The sequence below is a fragment of the Canis lupus genome, chromosome 1 (assembly GCF_048164855.1).
Source record: "Canis lupus baileyi chromosome 1, mCanLup2.hap1, whole genome shotgun sequence".
Taxonomy (NCBI): domain Eukaryota; kingdom Metazoa; phylum Chordata; class Mammalia; order Carnivora; family Canidae; genus Canis; species Canis lupus.
The window spans coordinates 121,618,174-121,639,674 of record NC_132838.1 but is presented as its reverse complement, the minus strand read 5'-3'; the positions used below and the strand labels follow the sequence as shown (position 1 = coordinate 121,639,674).

General features: G+C 54.6%; 1 protein-coding gene across 14 annotated transcripts in view; it reads left to right on the top strand.

Moving 5' to 3' along the window:
- Positions 1–21,501, top strand: part of ZNF536 (zinc finger protein 536) — a 430,505-nt gene that overhangs the window by 260,575 nt on the left and 148,429 nt on the right. For 13 of the 14 annotated variants that reach the window (XR_012010084.1, XM_072782920.1, XM_072782891.1 and 10 more), the window contains 2 exons: positions 6,539–6,691; positions 18,480–20,051. Coding sequence is in view for 13 of the 14 variants with exons in the window: in XM_072782920.1 (XP_072639021.1) it covers positions 6,539–6,691; positions 18,480–20,051 (1,725 nt within the window). In the remaining variant the exon portion in view is untranslated. The remainder of the gene's footprint in view (positions 1–6,538; positions 6,692–18,479; positions 20,052–21,501) is intronic. The other variant, XM_072782934.1, reaches the window with a different exon arrangement.

Here is a 21,501-nt window from a genome sequence, read left to right as displayed (position 1 = left end):
ACGGGAATGTTATAATTTTTGCGCGTACTACTAATTGGCAAAGTCGTTTTTTAAAATAAAAAGTCTTCGCCGAACCAGGAGTCTCTACCCCCCCGCCGCCCCCCCCCCCCCCCGGTCATCGTTGTTTTATCCGGCTTCTGTTAATTTTAAAGTTTTCAAAATAAGGGGAAGCGTGAAGCTTTTGAGAGGAAGTACACATTCCTTCGGACCTTTCTCTAAGGTGTTAGCTATTTCCTGGAAAGAGTGTAAAGCGGTGGTTATCTGCGGGCAAGGAAATTAAGAAAGATGCAATTTTTCGGTGTTCTGCTCACCCCTTCGACTCCCCGCGTAGTTTTCTTCTTCATTGATGAAGTGAGAGCCGTGCTTTTGAGATGCTCTTTGCACAAGGCAGACACTCAGAATTAACTGCACAACTCACCTGGGAAAATGCATTTTCTGCTACACAAGAAGTTCCCCAGAAATTAAAACGCCGCGGCATTTTATGCCATAAAGTAGTAAGGGCTCAGGGATCCCAACACCTACCCCACCCAGCTGAGGCTGCTGGGCTAACTCTCCCATTGCCGCGTGGACTCAGCATCATCATCAGCAGCAGCAGCAGAGTTTAAAAAAAAAATTTTTTTAACGGAAATGTTTGCAAAATATACTTCTGGGCAGGTGAAGGGTGAGGCCGCCTTGGCAGGATGGAGCGAGGACAGTCACACATGCACGCTTTGAGAGGAACCCTCTCTGCTCTCATTTGTCGGGCTTCCCTCTGTCCTTTTTGGTCTCCCTGGCTCTTGTTCCCGGCCTCGTTCCGGTTGTCCGTGGGACTGCCTGCGGGACCAGGGCAGGCGAGGCCTCCCCCTGCGGATCTCCGTGGCTCTCTTTCCTCTTCCATGCAAAGTCTGGCGTGGGGCGGCTGCCGACCACCTGGAGTCTCGGCGACCCGCCATCCTCTGGTTTGTGATTTTGCCGCCCCCACCCATGTGTTTCAAGGTCACCGTGGTGAGGGGTCCAGGGGGAGGCGGCCGTGCACCGTCCTTCCTCCGTGTCGCCTCCGGCCACTGGCCAGGATTTGTCCTTGGTCTCAGCTTGGTGCAAATGAGGCTGGGGAAGGTCAGGGGCACGTGAGAGACTTAGGAGCCCTGTCTCTTTCATTGTCTTCTCCTCCCGGCTCTCTAAGACCATCCCTGGTTCCTTATTTGGCTCAGCCTGAGGCTTGGCTGGGTGAATGAAGGCCCCAAAGAGGCCAGTGGGTGAAGACAGCCTGGGGTGGGTTTGGAGCTCTTCTGGCGCTGCAGGACTCCAGGAGCCAGAGGGGAAGGGTCAGGGGTGCCGTCCTCTGGGCCAGATGGAACCAGGGCAGGCGGTGGGGGTGAAGCGCTTTACTTAGGACAGGCCGGGTTAGGAACCCAGAAGGAAAACATGCTGCCTCCTGACTCTCCAGGTCAGCCTTCTTGGCAAACAAGCCTGTTTTAAGTACGCACCGTGGAAGCTCAATGTTTAAAGATCACCGGGTGGAGGGGAGATCTCCCCTTAAAACACCAATTTATTTCATTAATATAAGTTTTTACATTCCAGATATAGATAGAAAGATAGATGACAGATAGATGATAGATGATAGAGAAATAGATGATAGATAGATAGATAGATAGATAGATAGATAGATAGATAGATAAATAGATAGATAGATGATAGATAGATGATAGATAAATAGATGATAGATGATAGATAGATGATAGAAGATAGATAAATAGATGATCGATAGATGATAGATAGATGATGGTTAGATAGATGATCGATAGATGATAGATAAATAGATGATAGATGATAGAAGATAGATAAATAGATGATTGATGATAGATGATAGATGATGGATAGATAGATGATCGATAGATGATAGATAGATGATTGATAGATGATAGATAGGTGATAGATGATAGATGATAGATGATGGATAGATAGATGATCGATAGATGATAGATAGATGATAGATGATAGAAGATAGATAAATAGATGATTGATAGATGATAGATGATAGATAGATGATGGATAGATGATCGATAGATGATAGATAAATAGATGATTGATAGATGATAGAAGATAGATAAATAGATGATCAATAGATGATAGATGATGGATAGATAGATGATTGATAGATGATAGATAGATGATAGATGATAGAAGATAGATAAATAGATGATCAATAGATGATAGATAGATGATGGATAGATGATCAATAGAAGATAGATAGATGATCGATAGATGATAAATAGGTGATAATTGATAGATGATAGATGATAGATGATTGATAGATAGTTGATAGGTGATAGATATAGATAGAAAGATGATAGATGATTGATAGCTGATAGATAGATGATAGATAAGGTTAAGTGTCTAATGAGGCTCCATAAATTCAGTCCTACTCGTGTGCAGCAGGTAGCCAGCTTCAAGGATGGATTCGGACAGTGGCTGACAGTACGTTGCGTGTGTTTGGGCTTTACCTTCTGAAACGTTGTTTGTCTTCCTAAGCATTTGATTCTTTGTCCAGGGCTGCCAGTTTGTGGTTCGGTTGAGTTTGAGGCTCCTAAGAGGATCGGGGCCATTTCTCATCCCCCTGGGTCCTCCTCTCTCCTCCCTCCTCCCCTCCCCTGTGAATGCCGGGCCCGCCTTAGGGTTAGCAGCAGCACGTGGAAACGTGGAAGGCATGGCTTGTGACCCGGAGATGGCCAAAGCAGGGAGGTCTTGTCCTAGGACCCCTCGCCCCCAAATAGCATATACTTGACGCACAGCTTGCCGTGATGAGGTCCATCCCCTCCTCTTTAGCAAACCAATCTCTGCTCGTAGGGACAGGAGAAAGCTTGCAGGGTGTTGGGGACAAGTGAACCATCCACGTGTCCGAAGCTGAGACTCTGGAGGGGTCATACATGCAGCCTGTGTCCCCCTGGAACAGCCCTGCGAGACATGGACTCGTAGAGACTAGATCTCATAGTTCACAGAGTCAAGAAAAGAGACAGGGGTCCTAGGAGTTATTTCTCCACCTTTTCCGCATCGCGGGAGGCTCGGAACCCACCCAGCCTGCGGCCAGATGCCCCGCTCCTGGGGCCGCCCCCGCTCCTAGCAGCTACCAGGACTGACCGGCTTTGCTCCATGGGTGAGCAAGGAGGAGCCCACGATGGGCCTGGGGCTGACCTCCGGGCACACATCCGCCCTCCTCCACCCAAACCACGTAGAGCAAGTGTCTGATCAGGAGAAAGAAATAGTGCAGCTTGTAGGAAAAGGACATTTTTTTTTTTTTTTTTTTTCAAAAAGCTGGAACTGATCCACAAGCAGGCTCAGGAAGGATGATGGCTGTGACTTTTACGATGCTTCTTCCTTTCTTCCTGTTTCCTGGAGAGGCCGGAGAGGCCGGGAAGGCTGGTCCTTGTGACCGGGCCTGGGGTTGCATCCCCGGCGGGCTCCATGGGGCCCTCAGCAGAGCCTGGGTGGGGACGCCCCCTGGCGAGTCCTGCAGAGGGACCGCCACCCGTGCTCCCGGACTCCGGGTAGAGAAGGCGTCCGAGAGTAGCCGCGTCGTTGCCCTTGGCTTCCCGGCGTGGCTGGACCGACTTTGGCTCGCCGTGCTCGCCCCTGCCCACGCAGGCTCCGATGTCCCCCACCGCTCACCCACGGGCCCTGCCGTGCGGCCCGGCTCCCCCCACCGCCGCCGTCCTTGGCGTCCAGCCGCTCTGGACACTTCCTGGGACCACCCACAACTCCCCTTCATCGTAGCTCAGAGTTTGTTTTTCTAGTTGGATTAGTCTAACAGCGAATGCCATGGGCCTCCTGGCCGTCCAAAAAAACAAAACGGAACAAAACAAAATAAAACAACACCATTTCTGCATAAAGCGAAGATTAGACTCTAAAATCTGCAAAGAAAGCTGTTTATCTTACAAATTTATTCTTCTTATTGGGCCACACATGTCCAAGGGAGAAAAGATAAAAGGGAAACAGATACAGGCCATCACTTAGACTGACATAGAGTGAGGCACCGCTCATCCTCGGCTTCCGTAGAACCTTCCAGAGTGGCACACGGGCCTTCTCCAGGCCCTGGACAAGGACTCACCAGAAGCCACAGTAGAAGTGTGTCCTCCACGGTCTCCCCCTCCCACTCTCCTCGTCGGCTCCGTCTTTCCGCTGCTCACGGTGGGCTCCGTTGGAGGAAGACGTTGGGGAGGGGGCTCACGTGCCGATCGTGCAACGCGGGCCTTTGCATGGAATTAATTAATTAATTTATTTATTTTTAAAGATTTTATTTATTTATTCATGAGACACAGAGAGAGAGGCAGAAACACAGGCAGAGGGAGAAGCAGGCTCCATGCAGGGAGTCCCAGGATGTGGGACTCGATCCCAGGACTCCAGGATCACACCCTGGGCCAAAGGCAGATGCTCAACCGTGGAGCCACCTGGGAGTCCCTTTGCATGGAATTTAGTGTCTAGAGCCCTCACCTCCCTACTACCTCTGTCCTGAAGCCAACATCCGGGGCATTTAGTTTTTCTTATAAATCAAACCGACAGCTGTGGGCCTCCTAACTTAAATAAGGAATCTTCACTCTGTTGCAGGGAGCACTTGGCAGGGTTTTAATCCGGCTCTTTGTGAGGGTAGGCTGGCCTCAGGATCCCATCACAGGAAAGCTGAGGGGACACATGCAACACGTTTGGGGTGAGAGGGTGGGTAGGAGGTGGCATCCCCAGCTGTGTAAGCCTAGGACGTGGTGGAGTTGAGCTTGGCCTCTGGCCTCTGTTCTCCGGGGCTGTCCGCGACCTGGTGGCAGCAGCCCCCGGTGGAGTCCACCTGGGGGCCATGGAGGTGCCCCACTGTGACTGCAAGGGGGCATCTGTTTGCTGCAGAGTGGCGACACCCTCCTGTGCCTGCCCGCCCTGACTCAGTAGCCACCTTGCCACGTTCCTGAGGACGACCAGAAAGCTGGTTCCGGCGGGGGTGGGGTGGGGGGGGTTGAGTTCTAGATGCCGGCGGACCCGTTTCCTCCTACCTGTGCAACATTATGAGGGCAAAATAAATAAATAAATAAATAAATAAATAAATAAATAAATGCAAGACTATTAAACCCTTTGAACGGCCCTTCCGAGGGTGGTTGGAGGAGCTGGAGAGAATGGGATCAGAAGTGAGCCTTCGAGGGGCTTTCGCAGGGGGGCGCGATCGCCGTGCGTCAGCCCAAACGCAGAGAGGATGCGTGCAGCCCAGGGTCTGCACGGTGGCTTGGAGCAAACTTCCAAATAGGAATGAAGTGCGATTGCCCCCGTCTTGTGCGTGGCCTGGAAGCTTGTCCCTTTTGGCTGTTAGCAGAGAACACCGGGAACGGATGTTGTGGACTAGAGGCAATTTGCATTTTCCGTTGCTTGGAAGGTACAAATCTTGTTTATTCCGCTCTCTGCAGAACCCACATGTCTGCTTATTATCTCGGAAGGTCCCCTTGTTGTCCTAGTGGATCTAACGGGGCCCCGGGGTGGGCTGGGGGCTGCACCGGGGACCCCAGGGGGTGCAGAGGAAAGGGCTCTGGGGCCTCCGGTCCTGAGTGACGCAGATCCCCGGCCCCTGCCCCGCTCCCTGGATGTCGCCGCCCCGGCAGCGTGATGTCGGGCCTCGGGTGTTGCAGTAACATATCCTCCAACCACCAGATATTTTCACGGTTTTATTTACTATTATGTCCCATCATTTCTGTGCAGAAGGCAGCCGTATGTAAATTTTATTCCATTTTCTAATGGTTTGGGTTACATAACAAATAACAGCAGGAAGGAAAATTTGTATTGATACTTTACAGGGGAAGTTCTCAAGTCGCTGCACAAAGATTTAACTGCTCTCCCCGAAGTTTATGGGAGTTTTGCAGCTGAGTTTCTGCACATGACTTTGAATATGTCACTATATGTTTATCACGGGCTAATTGTGGAATCGCATTTCCATACTTTTTCTTCTCCCTTTCATAAGATTACAGCAGCCAGCGATGGATACCAGGCTCTACAAGGAAGAAATGATCAGTTGTGGATAATTGTCTTTCCTGTCCCAAAATAGCTGTATGTCTGCATGTCTTCGGGACTCGGCCGAGACACGTCTTTTTTTTTTTTTTTTTTTTTTCATCTGTTGCTAGATATAATGCAAATGTGATCTCGAGCCTATAGCGAGCTCTCCAGCTAGTCCGTATTACAAATTAATCAGATTCAACAAACACCAACATTTCTAAACTTTTGGAAAAAAGAAATATTTAATAGGAGCTAAGCAAAAGAAGAAATCTAACCAGCTGCTGACACAGCTGTTTCTTTTCTGGTTTAATTCAGTTCAATATAAAGGTACCATATGCCGCTTAAAATGATGATGGGAAAGATGAAATAATTTAAGAGAATAACAAGAAAATACATGAATTGTCAGCATTCTGTCAAATTTAAAGAATGAAATAGACAGGTGTGGTATTGACATGTTTAACTTTGTGTGGTGTTAGCAGTTTTGGTGCGAACAGCTTCTGACGTGCTGAAGTGATGTGAGAACGTTTCTCCTCCGCTGCAGACATCGGCGAGGAGGCGGGGAGAGCTGCCGGCGTCCAGCAGCCCGCGCTGCTTCGCGACAGGAGCCTGGGCTCGGCCATGAAGGACTGCCCGTACTGCGGGAAGACCTTCCGGACATCCCACCACCTAAAGGTGCACCTGCGGATACACACAGGTGAGACGCGCGGCCGGGCGCGCAGCGTGGAGCGGGGCCGTGCTCCCGGCCAGGTCCTCCCCCCCAGTCCCCCCCTCCGTGTGGCCACCGGCACCCCCACGCCCGCCACGGGCCTCAAGGACAGCACCGCGGGGACGAGGGGCCCTGCGCCCCGGCTCTCGGCTCCGCGGCCAGCCTCCCGAGCAGCGTCCTTGCACGGCAGGTGCCCCCACGGCTCAGGTGCATGCTGAGCGGGACCCCTCATGCCCCCACCTTGACCGGGGGCCTAGCAGGTGCCAAGCCCGAGGGCCCGGCTCTCGGACTCTGAGCGTGGAAGGGAGTGGAGCAGCCTCCTTCCGACCTTCCCCACTGGGGGTCACCTGCCTGCACCCCGGGCTCTCCACCGGGCCTGCTCCGAACAAGAATCGAGGTGCCCTTACCCAAAGACATGAAGTGGCTGGTGGGCTGCTGCGGTCAGTTCTCCTGTTTCCATCTCATCGCTTGAAATGAGGCTTTTTAAATTTTTTTTTTTTTTTTTTTTTGGTGGGGGGAGGTCTATCTGCTTTGTCCCCCGGTCGTTTTTTTTCTTTTTCTTCTTTAGCTTTTCTGCTAGTTGTTTGCACATTGCCAATACAAAAAAAAAAAAAAAATCTATCTGAGATATGGACACCTCCATTTTCTTTGATTTTTCTCCTGACACTTTATCTATTGGAGTATGAGCTGCTTCAGAGGATAGACAAATATGCCATCTATTTTCAAAAATAATTGTGGTCTATTTCCCAAGGAATCAATAAAGCTCGGGGTTGTGCAGGATATTTAGTGCACGCGGGCCTCGTGTGCAGCGTGCGGTTAAAGAGAAGGAGGCCCACACCTGGAACCTCACCTGGTGCCCGCAAATCTCCCTGACGCCGAGAGGAGCCCTGAGAACAGGTGGCGGTGGGCCCTGGGCTGCCGTCTTTACTCACGGCCTGGGCCGCGGTTCAGCATCACCATCGTCCCTCCCTGCCCCGGGGCACGTCTGTCACAGAGTCATCCAGGGCAAAGGGGATCTTCTGAAACTGTGCACCTGGTTCCATCACTCCTTGAGGCTCTGACCCGTCTTGCTCCGTTTTCATCCTCACCATCTCCCTCCAACCCCATGGCCGCCTCCTGGCTCCCCCAGTGCAGAGGGCCAGCGCCTGCCGCAGGGCCTTTGTACCTACCGTGCCCTCCGCCTGCGATGGCTCTTCCTCCAGGTGGTCACTGGGGCTCGGCCTACGCGTGAGCTCTTTGGAGAGACCTCGTCTGATCACCCGGTCTACACTATCCCCCTTGTTTATTCTCCTCCTAGACTTAGCGCTTCCTGGAGTTGTCTTGTTCACTTCCGTTGTTCATTTCCCCGTGCGCTGTTCGTCTCCCCACGTCGAATGTGAGGGCAGCAAACCTGTCCGTGTGCTCGATGGCTGTCATTTCTGGAACCCAGGGGACCCACCGGGGCACCTTACAGGTAGCAGGGACGCCAGAGATGCGTCTGAAAGCTTGCGTGTCACAACAGAGGAGAGAATACGTGAGCGACCTTCTTCCCGGGATCTCTGGACTGTGCCAGGGGGCCCGGAGGAGGGGACAAGCCCCTGTAGGGCCCTTTGGGAAGGCAGCCTGCACACGCAACCCCGTGGGAGGCCGCAGGTCGGCTGCCGGGCTGTGGTTGCAGGTGGAGGACCCTGTTCCCCAGGTGCTCCCTCTGCGAGGGGTCTTCGTGCTTTGCCGCCGGACACGTACACGGGGTGGCTGCTTCGTTTTCAGAGTCTGGCACCACAGTCCCCTTCTCAGCGAGGCCTCCCCAGCGACGGGGCTCGGGACGAGACAGCTCAGAGGGCGGGCCTTCTCGGATCACGCATGTCCACTTTCCTCCCCTGGGGTCCCTTGGGGTCCCCGGGGTTGTGGTGGCCGCTGGGGCAGGAAGGGGCACAGCTGCCAGGAGGCGGGAGGCCGTCCAGTGGGGCGCCCGTGCTTGGGGTGTGTGCAGGAGTGTGGCCCCCGGCCGGGCGGACCTGTGACAGCAGCCTTCCTGCAGAGGGTCCCGAGGCCCCGGGGCCAGGCTTTCCTCGGGGGGTGGCTCCCCGCCGCGTGGTCTGCCCTGCCCTGCCCTGCCCTGCCAGAAAGAAAGGGACCGTGCGCCCCCCGGCCCCGTGGGGCCCAACTCCCTCCCGTCGGCCGGCCCATCAGCACATGTAAATATTTCAGGTAAATTAGGACCAAACCTGGCGGGAGTCCTGCCGGACATGGGCGGAAGCAAATGGGTCCTGCTTTTCGGACTTTTAAAGCTTGAGAAACGGCATTTCCCTACCCGCTCCCCCACCCCCCCCCCGCCCCCGCTGCCCCCCAAATTTCTGCTTCCTCTGATTCACAAACTTCTGAGGCTGGCGGCCAGTGGTCTTCGGAGACATGAGAGAAGCAAGACGAGGCGTTCCGGAAACTTCCCAGAATAAGGGAGAAAATGAAAGAAGCCATGGAAACATCACACCACCAGCCCCCCCCCCCCCCCCCCGTCGGAAACAGCATTTGGAGTGTTTAGAAGGCAGAATGGTAACCAGATAAAGATCAATTTCCTTTTTATCAAAGAACAAAGAACTTGGAAAATGCTTATAGGCGTGCGTCTGAATGGAACAGAAAGTGTTACTCGTTCCAAATCACCCGCATAAACATCCATTACGCCCATGTTCGAGTGTAGATTACACGAGGACTCGAAAACCAGAATCAAGTTATTTGTTAATAAGCGGGGGGCGCGGGGGCTCGGGCCCGGGGCCGTCCCGTCCCGCCTCGCCCTCCTCCCCGCGCGGCCAGCGGACCGCAGTCCCTGCAGCGGAATCCACGTTTTCCCAAATACCGCCTTTTGAAGTTTTTCCGGTAATGGACCCGTATGAGCACATTTAAAAATCCAGCGTGTAATAAATATGTTTTAATTGGTCGGGATACGAGGCGGCGCATCGGCTGCGCCCTCCCGTCCTACTCCATCTTTACGAGCCGTCCTGACCGTAGAACACCCGCGGACACAAACCGCTTTCCTTTTTTAACCCCACTACATTAACTCGGGTACGGCCCTCCTCCCCCCTGCACCTGTTCATCAGGAAGGGGCTGAGCAGGTGCCGCAGGCGGGCGGCGCTGGACACCGGGACGTTGGGGGGGGCCTGCGGGAGCTGCGCCGTCTCTGCTGCACCCCCCCGCCCCCCGCCCCCGGCAGCCAGATCCGTGCGGGGCCGAGGGAGGCACGTGGAGGACCCCACGACCCTCACAGCCCACGGGCCGCCCCCATGCGGGGGTGGGGGGGGGCGGGCTGAACCGCGTTACCCTGCTGCAGACACCGCCCCGGGCACACCAGGCTGCCATCACACGTCCTAGCGTGCGTGCCAGGATCGGAACCCGCAGCCAGCCCGGCGCAGGCTCAGGGAGGAGAGGGGATGGGTCGGGGTGTCCAGAGGGATGCTGCGGATGGTGTATTCTAAGCCTCTGTGACATGTTATTACGTATAACACAATGATGCATCATACGTGCAGGGAGATGCGTGACGAGGAGCGGGCTCCTGAGACGCCCCAGGACGGGCAGTCGGCGAGGCAGCGCCCGCGGGAGCCCGTGGCACCCGTCGCAGTCCAGGCCCACGTCCCAAGGCAGGTGAAGGTGGATGTCCCCGCTGGGAGACGGGCAGGGGCGCAGAGTCTCCCCCACTCAGCCTTTTGTTCTGTGCAGCCCCCCCCATGCACGCACGCTGGGGGGGCCGAGGGGCTTTGCCAGTCTACCCATTCACACGCTCACCTCCTCCAGAAACACCTTCCCAAACACGCTTGCGTGAATGTCTGGGGACCCCACGGCCCAGCAGACACACAAAACCAGCCGTCCCAGGGATGTCCCCTCAGCCGCCCCCTGCCGAGGCCGGACACTCATTTCGCGACGGGCCGCCTGGACGTGCACGTCCTTCTTTCCCGCTTGGGCCCCTCGTCCGGCCCCTGCTTGGGGAGACCCCTCCCTCCCGCCCCCAGGGCCCAGTGCTGATGGGCTTCTGAAAGTCTGACGACGGTGTGTCCCCCGCCCACCCCACGAGCCCCGGACGGGTGTGACACCCCTCATGTTGGCCCCGGACCCCGGGCTGGGCCCCCTCGGGCGGCTCACCTGTGTGCTGGGTTCCCCGGGAGGCTCTTGTTGTCTCAGGAATGACCATCGTAGAGAAATGTAATAAGCAACCTCACTCATGAAAACTTGGAGGCACGAAAGTTCAGGGACTAATTAAAAATAAATCTCATTAGTTTTTTTTTTTTCCCCTCTCAAATTATGCGAGTGGTTTATTAATCTGGTTTTGATGTGCGGCATGCACCGGTCCGGCCCTGAGTTGAGAACCTCTTTATGAAAGTGGATTTGCACAGGGAAGCCAGAGGTGGTTTTCAAGGGCTCTTGGCTGTGGTTGGGGTGGGCTCGTGGGCCCCCCCAGCGCTGCTCACCCCTACAGGCCGGGCGCCTCCGTGGTGCAGCCACTGGACGGGGTGCCCTGCGGGCTCCGGCTGGCAGGCTTGTTCCCAGGCAGGGCTTCCCTGGCCCGCTAGGACCCGCTGTGTGTCCTGGGGTGCCCCCAAAGGGATGTGTACCCGCCAGGGGCAGGGGCCGGGAGTCCGCTTGCCTCTTGACCGAGGCCGTGTCTACACGGCCTGCTAGCCGCTGGCTGGCGGTGGAAAAATGCAGCCAGGAGGGACAGGGTGGTAGGAACGGTGTCACCGCGGGCTGGGCCGTGCCGAGCCGCCCCCCCATGAGCCTTCCCTCATGAACCCTCCGGGTCCCACCCAGAGACATGAAGGTCCCACTTCCAGTTGCCCAGCATCGACCCTAGGGCGCACCCCAGACCCGTCTCTTGACCACTGCGCTAACTTAATATTTTTATTTTCCCTGGGTGGATGTTTTCGGCCTGTTTTAGGGGAATTAATCCAGCATGTCTCTGACAGCGTGTGTCCACACCATCACCCGCGGGAGGAAGGGAAGTGACTTGCACCCACACGGTGTGTTGACGCAGCCTCCCGGCGATTTCCAAGGGGAGTAGTGTACACCCTGGCTCTTCCTTTACCCCTAACTCAGAACGGCTTAGGGCCTAGGCCTCTCGACCCCGTGTACCTCAGTTTCCCCATCCGCACAGAGAGGTCAGGGAGGCGGCGAGGCAGAGGAGTGGCCACCGTGGCCCCCGGAGGTGTGGAAGGCCGCAGGATGGGGCGGGATGGGGCGGGATGGGGTGGGATGGGGGGTGGAATGCCTCCGCACATCAGGAGATGATAAAGTGCTGGTGCCGGTTAGAAAAGAGCCTGTTTCATCTTCAAAGAAAGTCCCAAGCACCAACTGGTAGATAGAGGAGGGTGGGGGTGAGAGGTCAGCGGGCCCAACCGGGTGCGCGTCTCTGTTTCCTCTTCTGGGTAAGTTAAGCAGGCTTGTGTCAACTACCCAAAAATACATCGGTTAAAACGGGCGCTTTTCGCAATTTTCTTCCCCCTAAAAGGAGAACATGTATTGTTGTCCTTAGTGGGGGAACAGCCACCTGAATAATGATGGAAAAGAAAAAAAAAAAAAAAGATCTTGCCCAAAAGATGATTTTTTTTTCCTTTTTGTTTTGAACTAGAATCCTATCATTTTTCTCCTATTTCTAAGATGAGCTAAAAGCCCATTTTATTCCTGCGCAGTCCCCCCAACCTTGCGGTTCCTGCCTTAATGACATCCCAAACTTTTGTTGAAAATAATTGATTGAATTTAAATTTCCTTAAAAGTTTAAGAGGTAATGTTACAGTATAAATTTCCTACCAAACACTAAGTAGGGAAATATCCATTAGTGAAATTAACTACAGTTTCTAGGTAGCTAACAATGTGCCGTATACAGTAGGGCATGGCTAATGAACACTGCAGTGGGTGATATTTCATTATACAAATTAATGCTCACATTTTAATGGGAAAGTCACATAATGAATCTCGGCTTCAGTGACAGCAATTAGAGACACAGATTGTCCCCTTCTGGACAAGGCACTGTTTAGCAATAAGCAGCTGTGTGAAAAGTCTTCAGGTTTACAACATATATATGCTTTGGGGGAATTAGTGTACAATTTATATTAATGTACTGAAGCTTCGCTGCAAAGGCACCACCATATTTATCTCTCCTGGTATTAACTAAGTAAAGACATGTAGGAAGACTAAATAAATACCGAGTGGAGGATGCAAATACGGGAAAATATCCCGTCACCCAACCTAAAAGTCGAAACGCTTTTGGAGGTTTAGCACACGCCACACACGAACGTGCGCGTTGGACGCATGGGACGCCCCTTAAAAGCTCGCTGAAGGGGTTTCCAAGGAGAATTATGTGAATCCACCTGTTATTCCTGGAGAGGCGCCGCTGGGTGCCGGCCCCGGTCGGGCGGTGCCGGAGTAAGTCCCCGGGACGCCGAGGGTTCCTTTGGCCGATGGAGTGCAAAGGGCAGGCTCAGAATGATGAAGGACGCGCTCGTGTAAAAATAGGTACAATGAACTAATTAAACCACTCGGTCATATATTTCTAAAAATTTATGGTACAGAGACCGGGAGAAGTTATCAGTGTTATCCCAAAGTTGAATATACATCTTGTGCCACGTGTCCGTGGCTAGCTGCGCTAATGTGAGACGTTTCCAGTAATTCATTAGTCTGTTGCAGTGATGAAATGACGATTTTTTTTTTTTTAGATTCCAGGATGTCTTTTCTGGCAAAAAGTCTCTTTTCTAGAAGTGTGTTGTTTGTGCCCACGTCTTATTCCTTTAAAATACCGTGAGGGGTTTCCCCAGCGGAGCCCACCAGAGCCCGTAACCTGCTTAATTCAGGGGGCGAACAGCTCAAGACATCCTTTCCCCAAGACGCGGGTTTCCAAAGGGGCTGCCCCGTCCAGGCCCGGTCTGCAGAATTAGGGGACTGTGGTCCTCGCGGTGTTGCAAGTTTTAAAGCAGGTGCCTGTATTTAAGAAGCCAGGATATTGGGGATCCCTGGGTGGCTCAGCGGTTTAGCGCCTGCCTTTGGCCCAGGGCGCGATCCTGGAGACCCAGGATTGAGTCCTACATCGGGCTCCCTGCATGGAGCCTGCTTCTCCCTCCTCCTGTGTCTCTGCCTCTCTCTCTCTCTCTCTATGTCTATCATAAATAAATAAATAAATAAATAAATAAATAAATAAATAAATCTAAAAAAAAATAAAAAATAAGCCAAGATATTACATGTAGAAACCTCGATGTGGGGCTTTCCATAGAGGTCCTCAGGTCCCCAGCGGCCTGGTGTCGGTGGCGGCCGCCCTCTAGGACAGCCGCGTGCCGCTTGCCTCTGCTCCTTCGTGCACTCCTGCCATCCACCCGGCTCCGAACGCACCTGAGAATCTGGCTCCAGCAACAGGCAAGACGAAAAGACAGCGGATCCCAAACATCACAGAGGTGGCTACAGGACCCACGACCCCCTTGATCCTCCCAGTAGATTCGGGCCAACCTATGGCCTAAGTGGCCAATCATTCAAGTAGACGGAGCCGCTGGCGGGGCAGCTTGGGTCCGGGGTGGTGCAGGGCGAGGTGGCCCCCGGACCTGTTCCTCGGCAGGAGCCTGGGGCTTGGGTACAGTGAGGCCAGCACGCTCGGGGATGCTCGGCACAGAGACCCTGACTACGACGCAGCTCTCAGCGCGGGTACGCTCGGCCTCGGTCGGCCACCAAACCCGAGAGGAGAGCTTGACCACCTCAGGCGTCCCCTCTGCTTAGTCCAGGATGGAGTCGGGAGCTTGCACCCCCGGCTCCGGAACATGCCCTCGGGGGAGGGCCCAGCCGGGTGCCCACTGGGGGCCTCCTCCTGGGCAGCATCCAGCAGAGGCTCGCCCCAGATGAGTCCGTGCCCGACTCTGCCGGTGGGGAACAGCTGTAGCCTGAAGCGTCCCTGCACCGTCTCGGGGACCGGGGAGGGTGAGCAGCAGTGGTCGTGCAGACCGTTTCAGGGTTGTGAAGAGAATAAAATCGAGGGTTTTGTTGTTTGCTTTTTTAAAACACAGATCCGAAGGGGTGGATTTACCCCCTGGAGGTTGGCTCTGGAGCATTTACGTGGCGAATGGGGTTGAAAGGGAGCAGCCCCCAAACAAAGCCTTTAGGAGCCTGGCAGGACATGGAACCTTGCTTGGAACCGTGCAGAGGGGCTCTTCGTCGGCGGGAGCGTGAGCTAGAGAAAGGCCAGAGGAGGGCCTTCCGGAGTCTGTGTGCCTCACGTGCAGCCAAGCAGCCCTGGAAAGCTCACTACGTAGCCCTTAATCCAGCAGGGCCTAGACCCGGGGAGACGCGAATGCTAAGAATGAGCATCTCGTTTCTCAGCCATGACCTGTTTTCCCTGGAGAGTGGAGATCGAGGCCTAGTCTGGACCTTATTTTTTTATTTTTTTAATTTTTTTTTTAGATTTATTTATTCATCCGAGAGAGAGAGAGAGAGAGAGAGCCGTGAGCATGGCTAGGGGAGCAGCAGAGGGACGGGGGAGAGAGGGAATCTCAAGTAGACTCCCCTCCCCCTCCACCGCCCAGCCCAGAGCCTGATGTGGGGCCCGATCTCACGACCCCGAGATCATGGCCTGAGCCAAAATCAAGAGTCGGACGTTTAACCGGCTGAGCCGTCCAGGGCCCCCTATTCTGGACGTCAGAAGAGCCATGGGTCGAACAAAGAGTTTCTCTCCCTGTACTGTGTGCGTCTCACGCACGAGTGATGGGGGTGTGTGTGCGTGTGCACATGCCTGTTGTGTGTGTGATGGGCTGTGACGTGTGTGCGTGTGGCGTGCATGTGCGTGAACTCCCCTTGCTTTACTAACCCTGGGATCAGTCTCCCCCGAACGCAACGGGAGCTGGTTCTTCATTCAGTTGCCCTCCTCGGAGGATGGAAGGGGATTATTCATTCGATCAAAACATCGCGTGGCGGAGCGCCTGGGAGGCTCAGTCGGTTAGGAGTCGGCCGTGGGCTCAGGTCATGACCCCGGGGTCCTGGGATCGAGCCTGCTTCTCCCTCTCCCTCTGCCTGCGGCTCCCCTCTGCCCCCTGCTCGTGCTCTCTCTCTATAATACAATCAATCATCAATCAATCAAATCTTTAAAAAAAAAAAACCCCACATGGTATGTGAATGGATCTGCCTGCTTCTGGGTGTGTGGTGCCTACACGGATGTGCACATGGGCCCCCGACCCCACTCAGGAGACCGGGTTTTGCTCTTGACGTGCCTTTCAGAGCCGACGTGAGCCGTAGGGGACGCGACATCCCCACCTTCCCACGTTGTACGATGAGGAAGCCAAGTCCCCGAGACAGGAGTCGGGTGCCCCGCGTTGTGCAAAGTAGCGTGGGGGCTCTGGCGCCTGGGAGGACCCTGCAGACACTCCGCAGGCTCCCGAGCAGAGCGCCTTTTCCCGGCTGAGCCGTCCCACGGGGCCCACGTGCCAGGGCCCGCCCCGGGGAGCTCCCTCCAGTGCTGCTACCCCCGGGCTCCCCAGAGGCCCACGGGGGGGGGGCATTGACAGCCCAAATCCCAGCCTTCGCCCCGCGCCAGGTCACTCCCGACTTCTGGAGGTGGAGGTGGGACCCGGTAGCAGCCCTTTTTAAAGCTCCCAGGCCGTTTCCCCTTGGCGGTAGTCTTTGCTCTGCCCCGGAACCCCCCGGGACCGCCGAGTAAGAAGACCGCCCCCCGAGGCCTGGAGGCCACAGCCCACCTCCGTAGCCCCCGCTCATGAACGCCCGGTGCGTTCCCCGCAGACCCTCTGCCAGATGCGCCTCCTTACTTCCAGGTGCATCTGTGACGCGCAGCCCGAGGGCCGCCCAGAGCCCGCAGGCCTCACCTCCGCAGGCCCTCGCCGCGGGGCCATCCCGGCTTCCCGCTGGCCTCGGAGCCAGGATGCCGGGTCCCCGGTGAGGCTGTCCCCTGGCGAGCCTGACCCCCGCCCAGCTGGCCACCGGGCCTCCAGGCCAGCCCGGCAGCGCCTGTCCCACTGCGGGTTCCCTCGCCTCCGACCAGATGTCCCCACAGCGCGGCCGGAGGGAATCTGAGCCCAGCACAGGGACTGACTCCAAGAAGTGGGGAAAAGGGCCCCCGTTAGCTCAAAGGGGATAGAGCCTTCCTGCCTGGTGCTGTCACTGGTGTAGCCAGACACGGCTGGGACCTTTGCTCTTAGGGAACCACGTTCCCAGCTGGGCCCCCTGCCCGGCTCTGATGTGTCCAGGGCAGCCCGTCCCCGGCTTGCGGGAGCAGACGAGGCGCACAGAGCCAACATTTTGAAGAGGCAGGCGTGGCTTCTCCAAGGTTCCAACGCGAAATCTGGAGATGACGTGGAGTCCCCTGCTCAGAGCCCGGGCTGGGGGGCCCCCTGTGTGCGGCACCCAGCAGTCCCTCTCCCCTCCTCTCGACTGCGTCGCCCCCCAGCGCCCCACGCCGTGGAGACTGGGAGCCGGGGCCTCCGCCGAGGCACGTGGGGTATCTTGGGGATGCACCGCTCACCGATGACGCGCTGTTGCTCTTTACATCAGTCTGGTTTACGCTAGAAGAGAGGAAGGGGTGGGGGTGGGGGGCGTGGGGGGGGCCGAAAGGAGTTTCCCGGGAGGAAAAATTGGTGGATATCGGGAATAAGCTAACGGACGGCCACAGCCCCACGCCTTCTGGAGAGCTCTTCCAATCCCAAAGTCTAGAAAAAGACCCTGGATTGCGAACAGACTCCTGGAATATATTTCAATCCACGTCTGTTTATTCTCCTCCCCTCCCTCGACGCCACAATGCGGGCAGGTCCACGTTGTATGTTTTACGGTGCCTTTTCCGTGGCGGAAAGAACAATAGAAGTTGGGTGTTGAATTTAAATAAATATTTAATTCATGAAAATGATCTTATATGTTTTAAAAACACTCTTTAAAGCTATTTTTATTCTCTAGAAAGCGCTTATTATAGGTAAATTACACATTTTACTACCGGAGCATTAGGTTTGCCATTAGTACAAATTTAAGGCGCTACAAAGACCAGTAGATAATGTTAATTTCAAATACAGAAACTAAATATATTTTGTACCTTTTTTATTACTCATTTTCTTTTAAGTTTTATTGACTGCTTTTTATCTTAACTATATGTCTTTACATGCTGCAATCATAATGCACCGTAATGGTATTAATATTTTATAGAATCGGTATTTATAGTTCTTTATTTAGAAACAATGCAGTAGGTCTGCAGATATCTGAGCTCGTCTGGAATGGTGCCCTCCAAATAATGATAAATTACTTGTGCAGTATGCCATTTGCTAATTATATCCATGATTTACTGCAGAGCAAGACTTAAATCATTCATTTCAGTCTTGCGTAACAGTGCCATAAAATTTTTAGGTTTAAAAATGGTTTCCATGTGTATAATTTAAACAAATTTTAGAGCTATTGTATACACAAAATATTGCAACCACCCATTTGTTACATACTTTGTCTTTTTAAACTTCTACTTTTAATGATCACTGTGGTTGAAATTATTATGCTTAATTTTCATAATCATAGCTTTTAAATCTACAGCCGTTTTCACATGTTAGATAAAGAAAAAGATAGCTAATTGTGTGTAGATAGTATGTCATTCCTGAATAGTCCCAAATGGTACAAAATCATTAAAAAAGCTTAAGAGTACGAATTATTCTTCTATTAAAAAACAGTTGTTCGCCAACTAATTATTAGTTTGAGCTGCTTTGTTTCCAAGAACAAATGTTGATCCTTCTAGCCCTGTTCAGCACACCAAAATGAGATAAACGCTCTCTCTCTTTCTCCTTGTACCGAAACCTTGCAGGTGAGAAGCCCTACAAGTGTCCCCACTGTGATTACGCCGGCACCCAGTCAGCGTCCTTAAAATACCACCTCGAGCGGCATCACCGGGAGAGGCAGAATGGAGCCGGGCCGCTGTCCGGGCCGCCCCCCAGCCAAGACCACCGGGACGAGCTGCCCAGCAAAGCCGCTTTGTTCATCCGGCCGGACATTCTGAGGGGGGCCTTCAAGGGCCTCCCCGGGATCGACTTCAGAGGCGGCCCCGCCTCTCAGCAGTGGACAGCCGGAGTGCTCTCGTCCGCGGACCACTCGGGCCAGGCCAGCGGCATGGCCCCCGAGGCCCCTTCGGAGGCCCTGAAGGGCGCCGACCTGCCTTCCAAAAGCACCCACTTCGCCGACATCGGGAGAGCGTATCAGAGCATCGTGAACAACGGTGTGAATTTCCAGGGGTCCTTGCAAGCCTTCATGGACAGCTTCGTCCTCAGCTCCTTGAAGAAGGAGAAGGACGTGAAGGACAAGACCCTGTCCGACCCTCCCTCCACGAAGGTGCACGGGCCGGACGGCGGTGAGGACAAAGCCGGCGGGAAGGCGGGCCCCAGGAAGTCGGAGAAATCTCAGTACGAGCCTCTAGACTTGTCGGTGCGGCCCGACGCCGCCTCGCTCCCGGGCTCGTCGGTGACCGTGCAAGACAGCATCGCGTGGCACGGCTGCTTGTTCTGCGCCTTCACGACGTCGTCCATGGAGCTGATGGCCCTGCACCTGCAGGCCAACCACCTGGGCAAAGCCAAGCGCAAAGACAGCGCCGTCGGGGTGACGGTCAACTGCAAGGACCAAGCCCGGGAGGCCGGCAAAGCGGCCCTGCTGCCCTCCGTACAGTCCAGCAAAGAGATGGCCCTTTCCAACATGCTTGGGCCTCTGGAGGCTGCTTCCGAGAAGACGGCCCAAGGAGCCGCCAAGGAGACTCTGGGGGAGCCGAAGAGCGGCGCGTGGCCCGGCCTGGTGGACCCCGCGTTCTGTAACTTCCCGTCAGACTTCTACAAGCAGTTTGGCGTCTACCCGGGCCTGGTGGGCTCGGGGGCCCCCGGTTCCTGCGCCGGCAAGGAGCCCGACGGGAAGGCCCACTCGGAAGACGACGCCCCGATCCTGATCCCCGAGACCGCCAACAAGAGCGCTCCCGACGACCTCTCCGACATTGCCTCCTCCGAGGACATGGACTCCTCCAAGGGGGAGAACAACGACGAAGAGGATCTGGAAACGGAGCCCGAGATGATGAGCAAGCCCCAGTCGGCCCTCGGCAAGGACGGCGGCGGCGACGGCGGGGACGGCCTGCTGCCCGCGGGCGCCCCTCAGCCCGTCCAGGGACTGGTGTCGCCGGGACCCCAGGCGCCCGAGAAGCAGTGGCACGGCCCGGGCCTCCTTCCAGCCCAGGACCCCTCGGCGGGCCTGCCCAAGCCGGAGCGGGGCCCCCCGGGCCTGGAGAAGCCGCTGAACATGTTGTCGGTCCTCAGGGCCTACAGTTCTGATGGCTTAGCAGCCTTTAACGGACTTGCCAGTAGCACAGCAAATTCTGGATGTATCAAGAGGCCAGACTTGTGTGGTAAGTTTTAGAATCGTCTTCCTTTAGTTCCTTTCCCGAAACATCAGTGCCGAATCGTGCGTTTTTAAAAAGTCGAGGTAGACGCCTCCGTTGGCACGCGTTTGAACTAACTAACCGTGCCAGCCCCCCAGCGATGCTGTATGTGCAGTGTAGACAATCACCAGGGTCGGTCTCCATTGGAAGTTCTCGCACTCACGCCTCCGGGTCGGGGTCCGCACTCCCGGGAAACGGCCCCAATGTATGGACGGCGTGGGGGTACAGGGGTCGGGGCGGGGCGGGGTGAGGGGTTCCCCACGGTGCGCACCACTCCTGTTTTTAATCTCTAACTCGAGGGGGAGAAAAAAATCTTAAAAAAAAAAAAAACAAAACAGAAACGGGAAACAAAAAGACCCGGTAACTCGCAAACCCGTCAGTATTAGCAGCTTCCGCGTAAGACGGCTAGAGACCGTTGCTTTCTGCTTCGCTAAAGCCAAACCCGCTTCCTTCAACTTCCCTTTGTGTCGGCGCAGGGGGCACTAAGATCCTATCCCACGAGCTGACCACGCTATGGAAATAAAGTGATCCCCTCTCCGACGCGGGAGGTTGTTTCGGGGTGTTTGTGCCTCCTCTTTAGACAGCTCCCGTGGCTTCGGCTCCCTCCTCTCGCCTTCCGCCCCCCTGTCCGCCTGTTGTTCTGACGAGACGTGTGCGCTGTGAGATCCCTGGGGCAGCCGTGTTGTGATCCCGTGTGTCTTGGACTTGGGCCTGCCTGGTCTTGTTAGCAAATTGGCACTTCTTTACCTCCTCCCCGAATATGGTTTACCCCAAAGTAATTCCAGATCTTAAAACCTAAGAATAAATTTGAAGCCTAGAATAGGATCAAATGAACGCCGGGGCGGGCGGGGAGGATCAAAGACATTCCCCTGGCACCCAGGTATTCGTATCCCAAAGCCTTCCCCTCCTCCCCGAAAGGAGGCCCCGCGTGTTATCCCCCGTCGCCGGATATCCTGGCCAGAGAGGAGGGATGGTGGTGCCTCTCCACGTCTCACCTAGGAGTGGATGTCTGTGACGCACCGCACCTGCCGAGGACAGCAAAGGACGGAAGGAAGGAAGGAAGGAAGGAAGGAAGGAAGGAAGGAAGGGAGGGAAGGAGTTACTTCCTAAGCTCTGAATTCTGATGGTAACGTTTAGCGCGGAGCAGAATTCAGGAAGCTGGACTTGGTTCACAATTTCAATGGGTATATATATATATATATATATATATTTTTACCTTCTCTTTCCCTAATTCGCTAAGAACCGGATCAAGCAGTCAGAAATATATATATATATATATATATATATATATATATATATATATATATATACACATATTTCTTTTTTGAATTGTCAAAAATCACTAAATGGATTTCTGACAGCTTAAAAAAATATTGACAGTTCCTTATGCTGAATGATTCACACGGCTCCATTAACC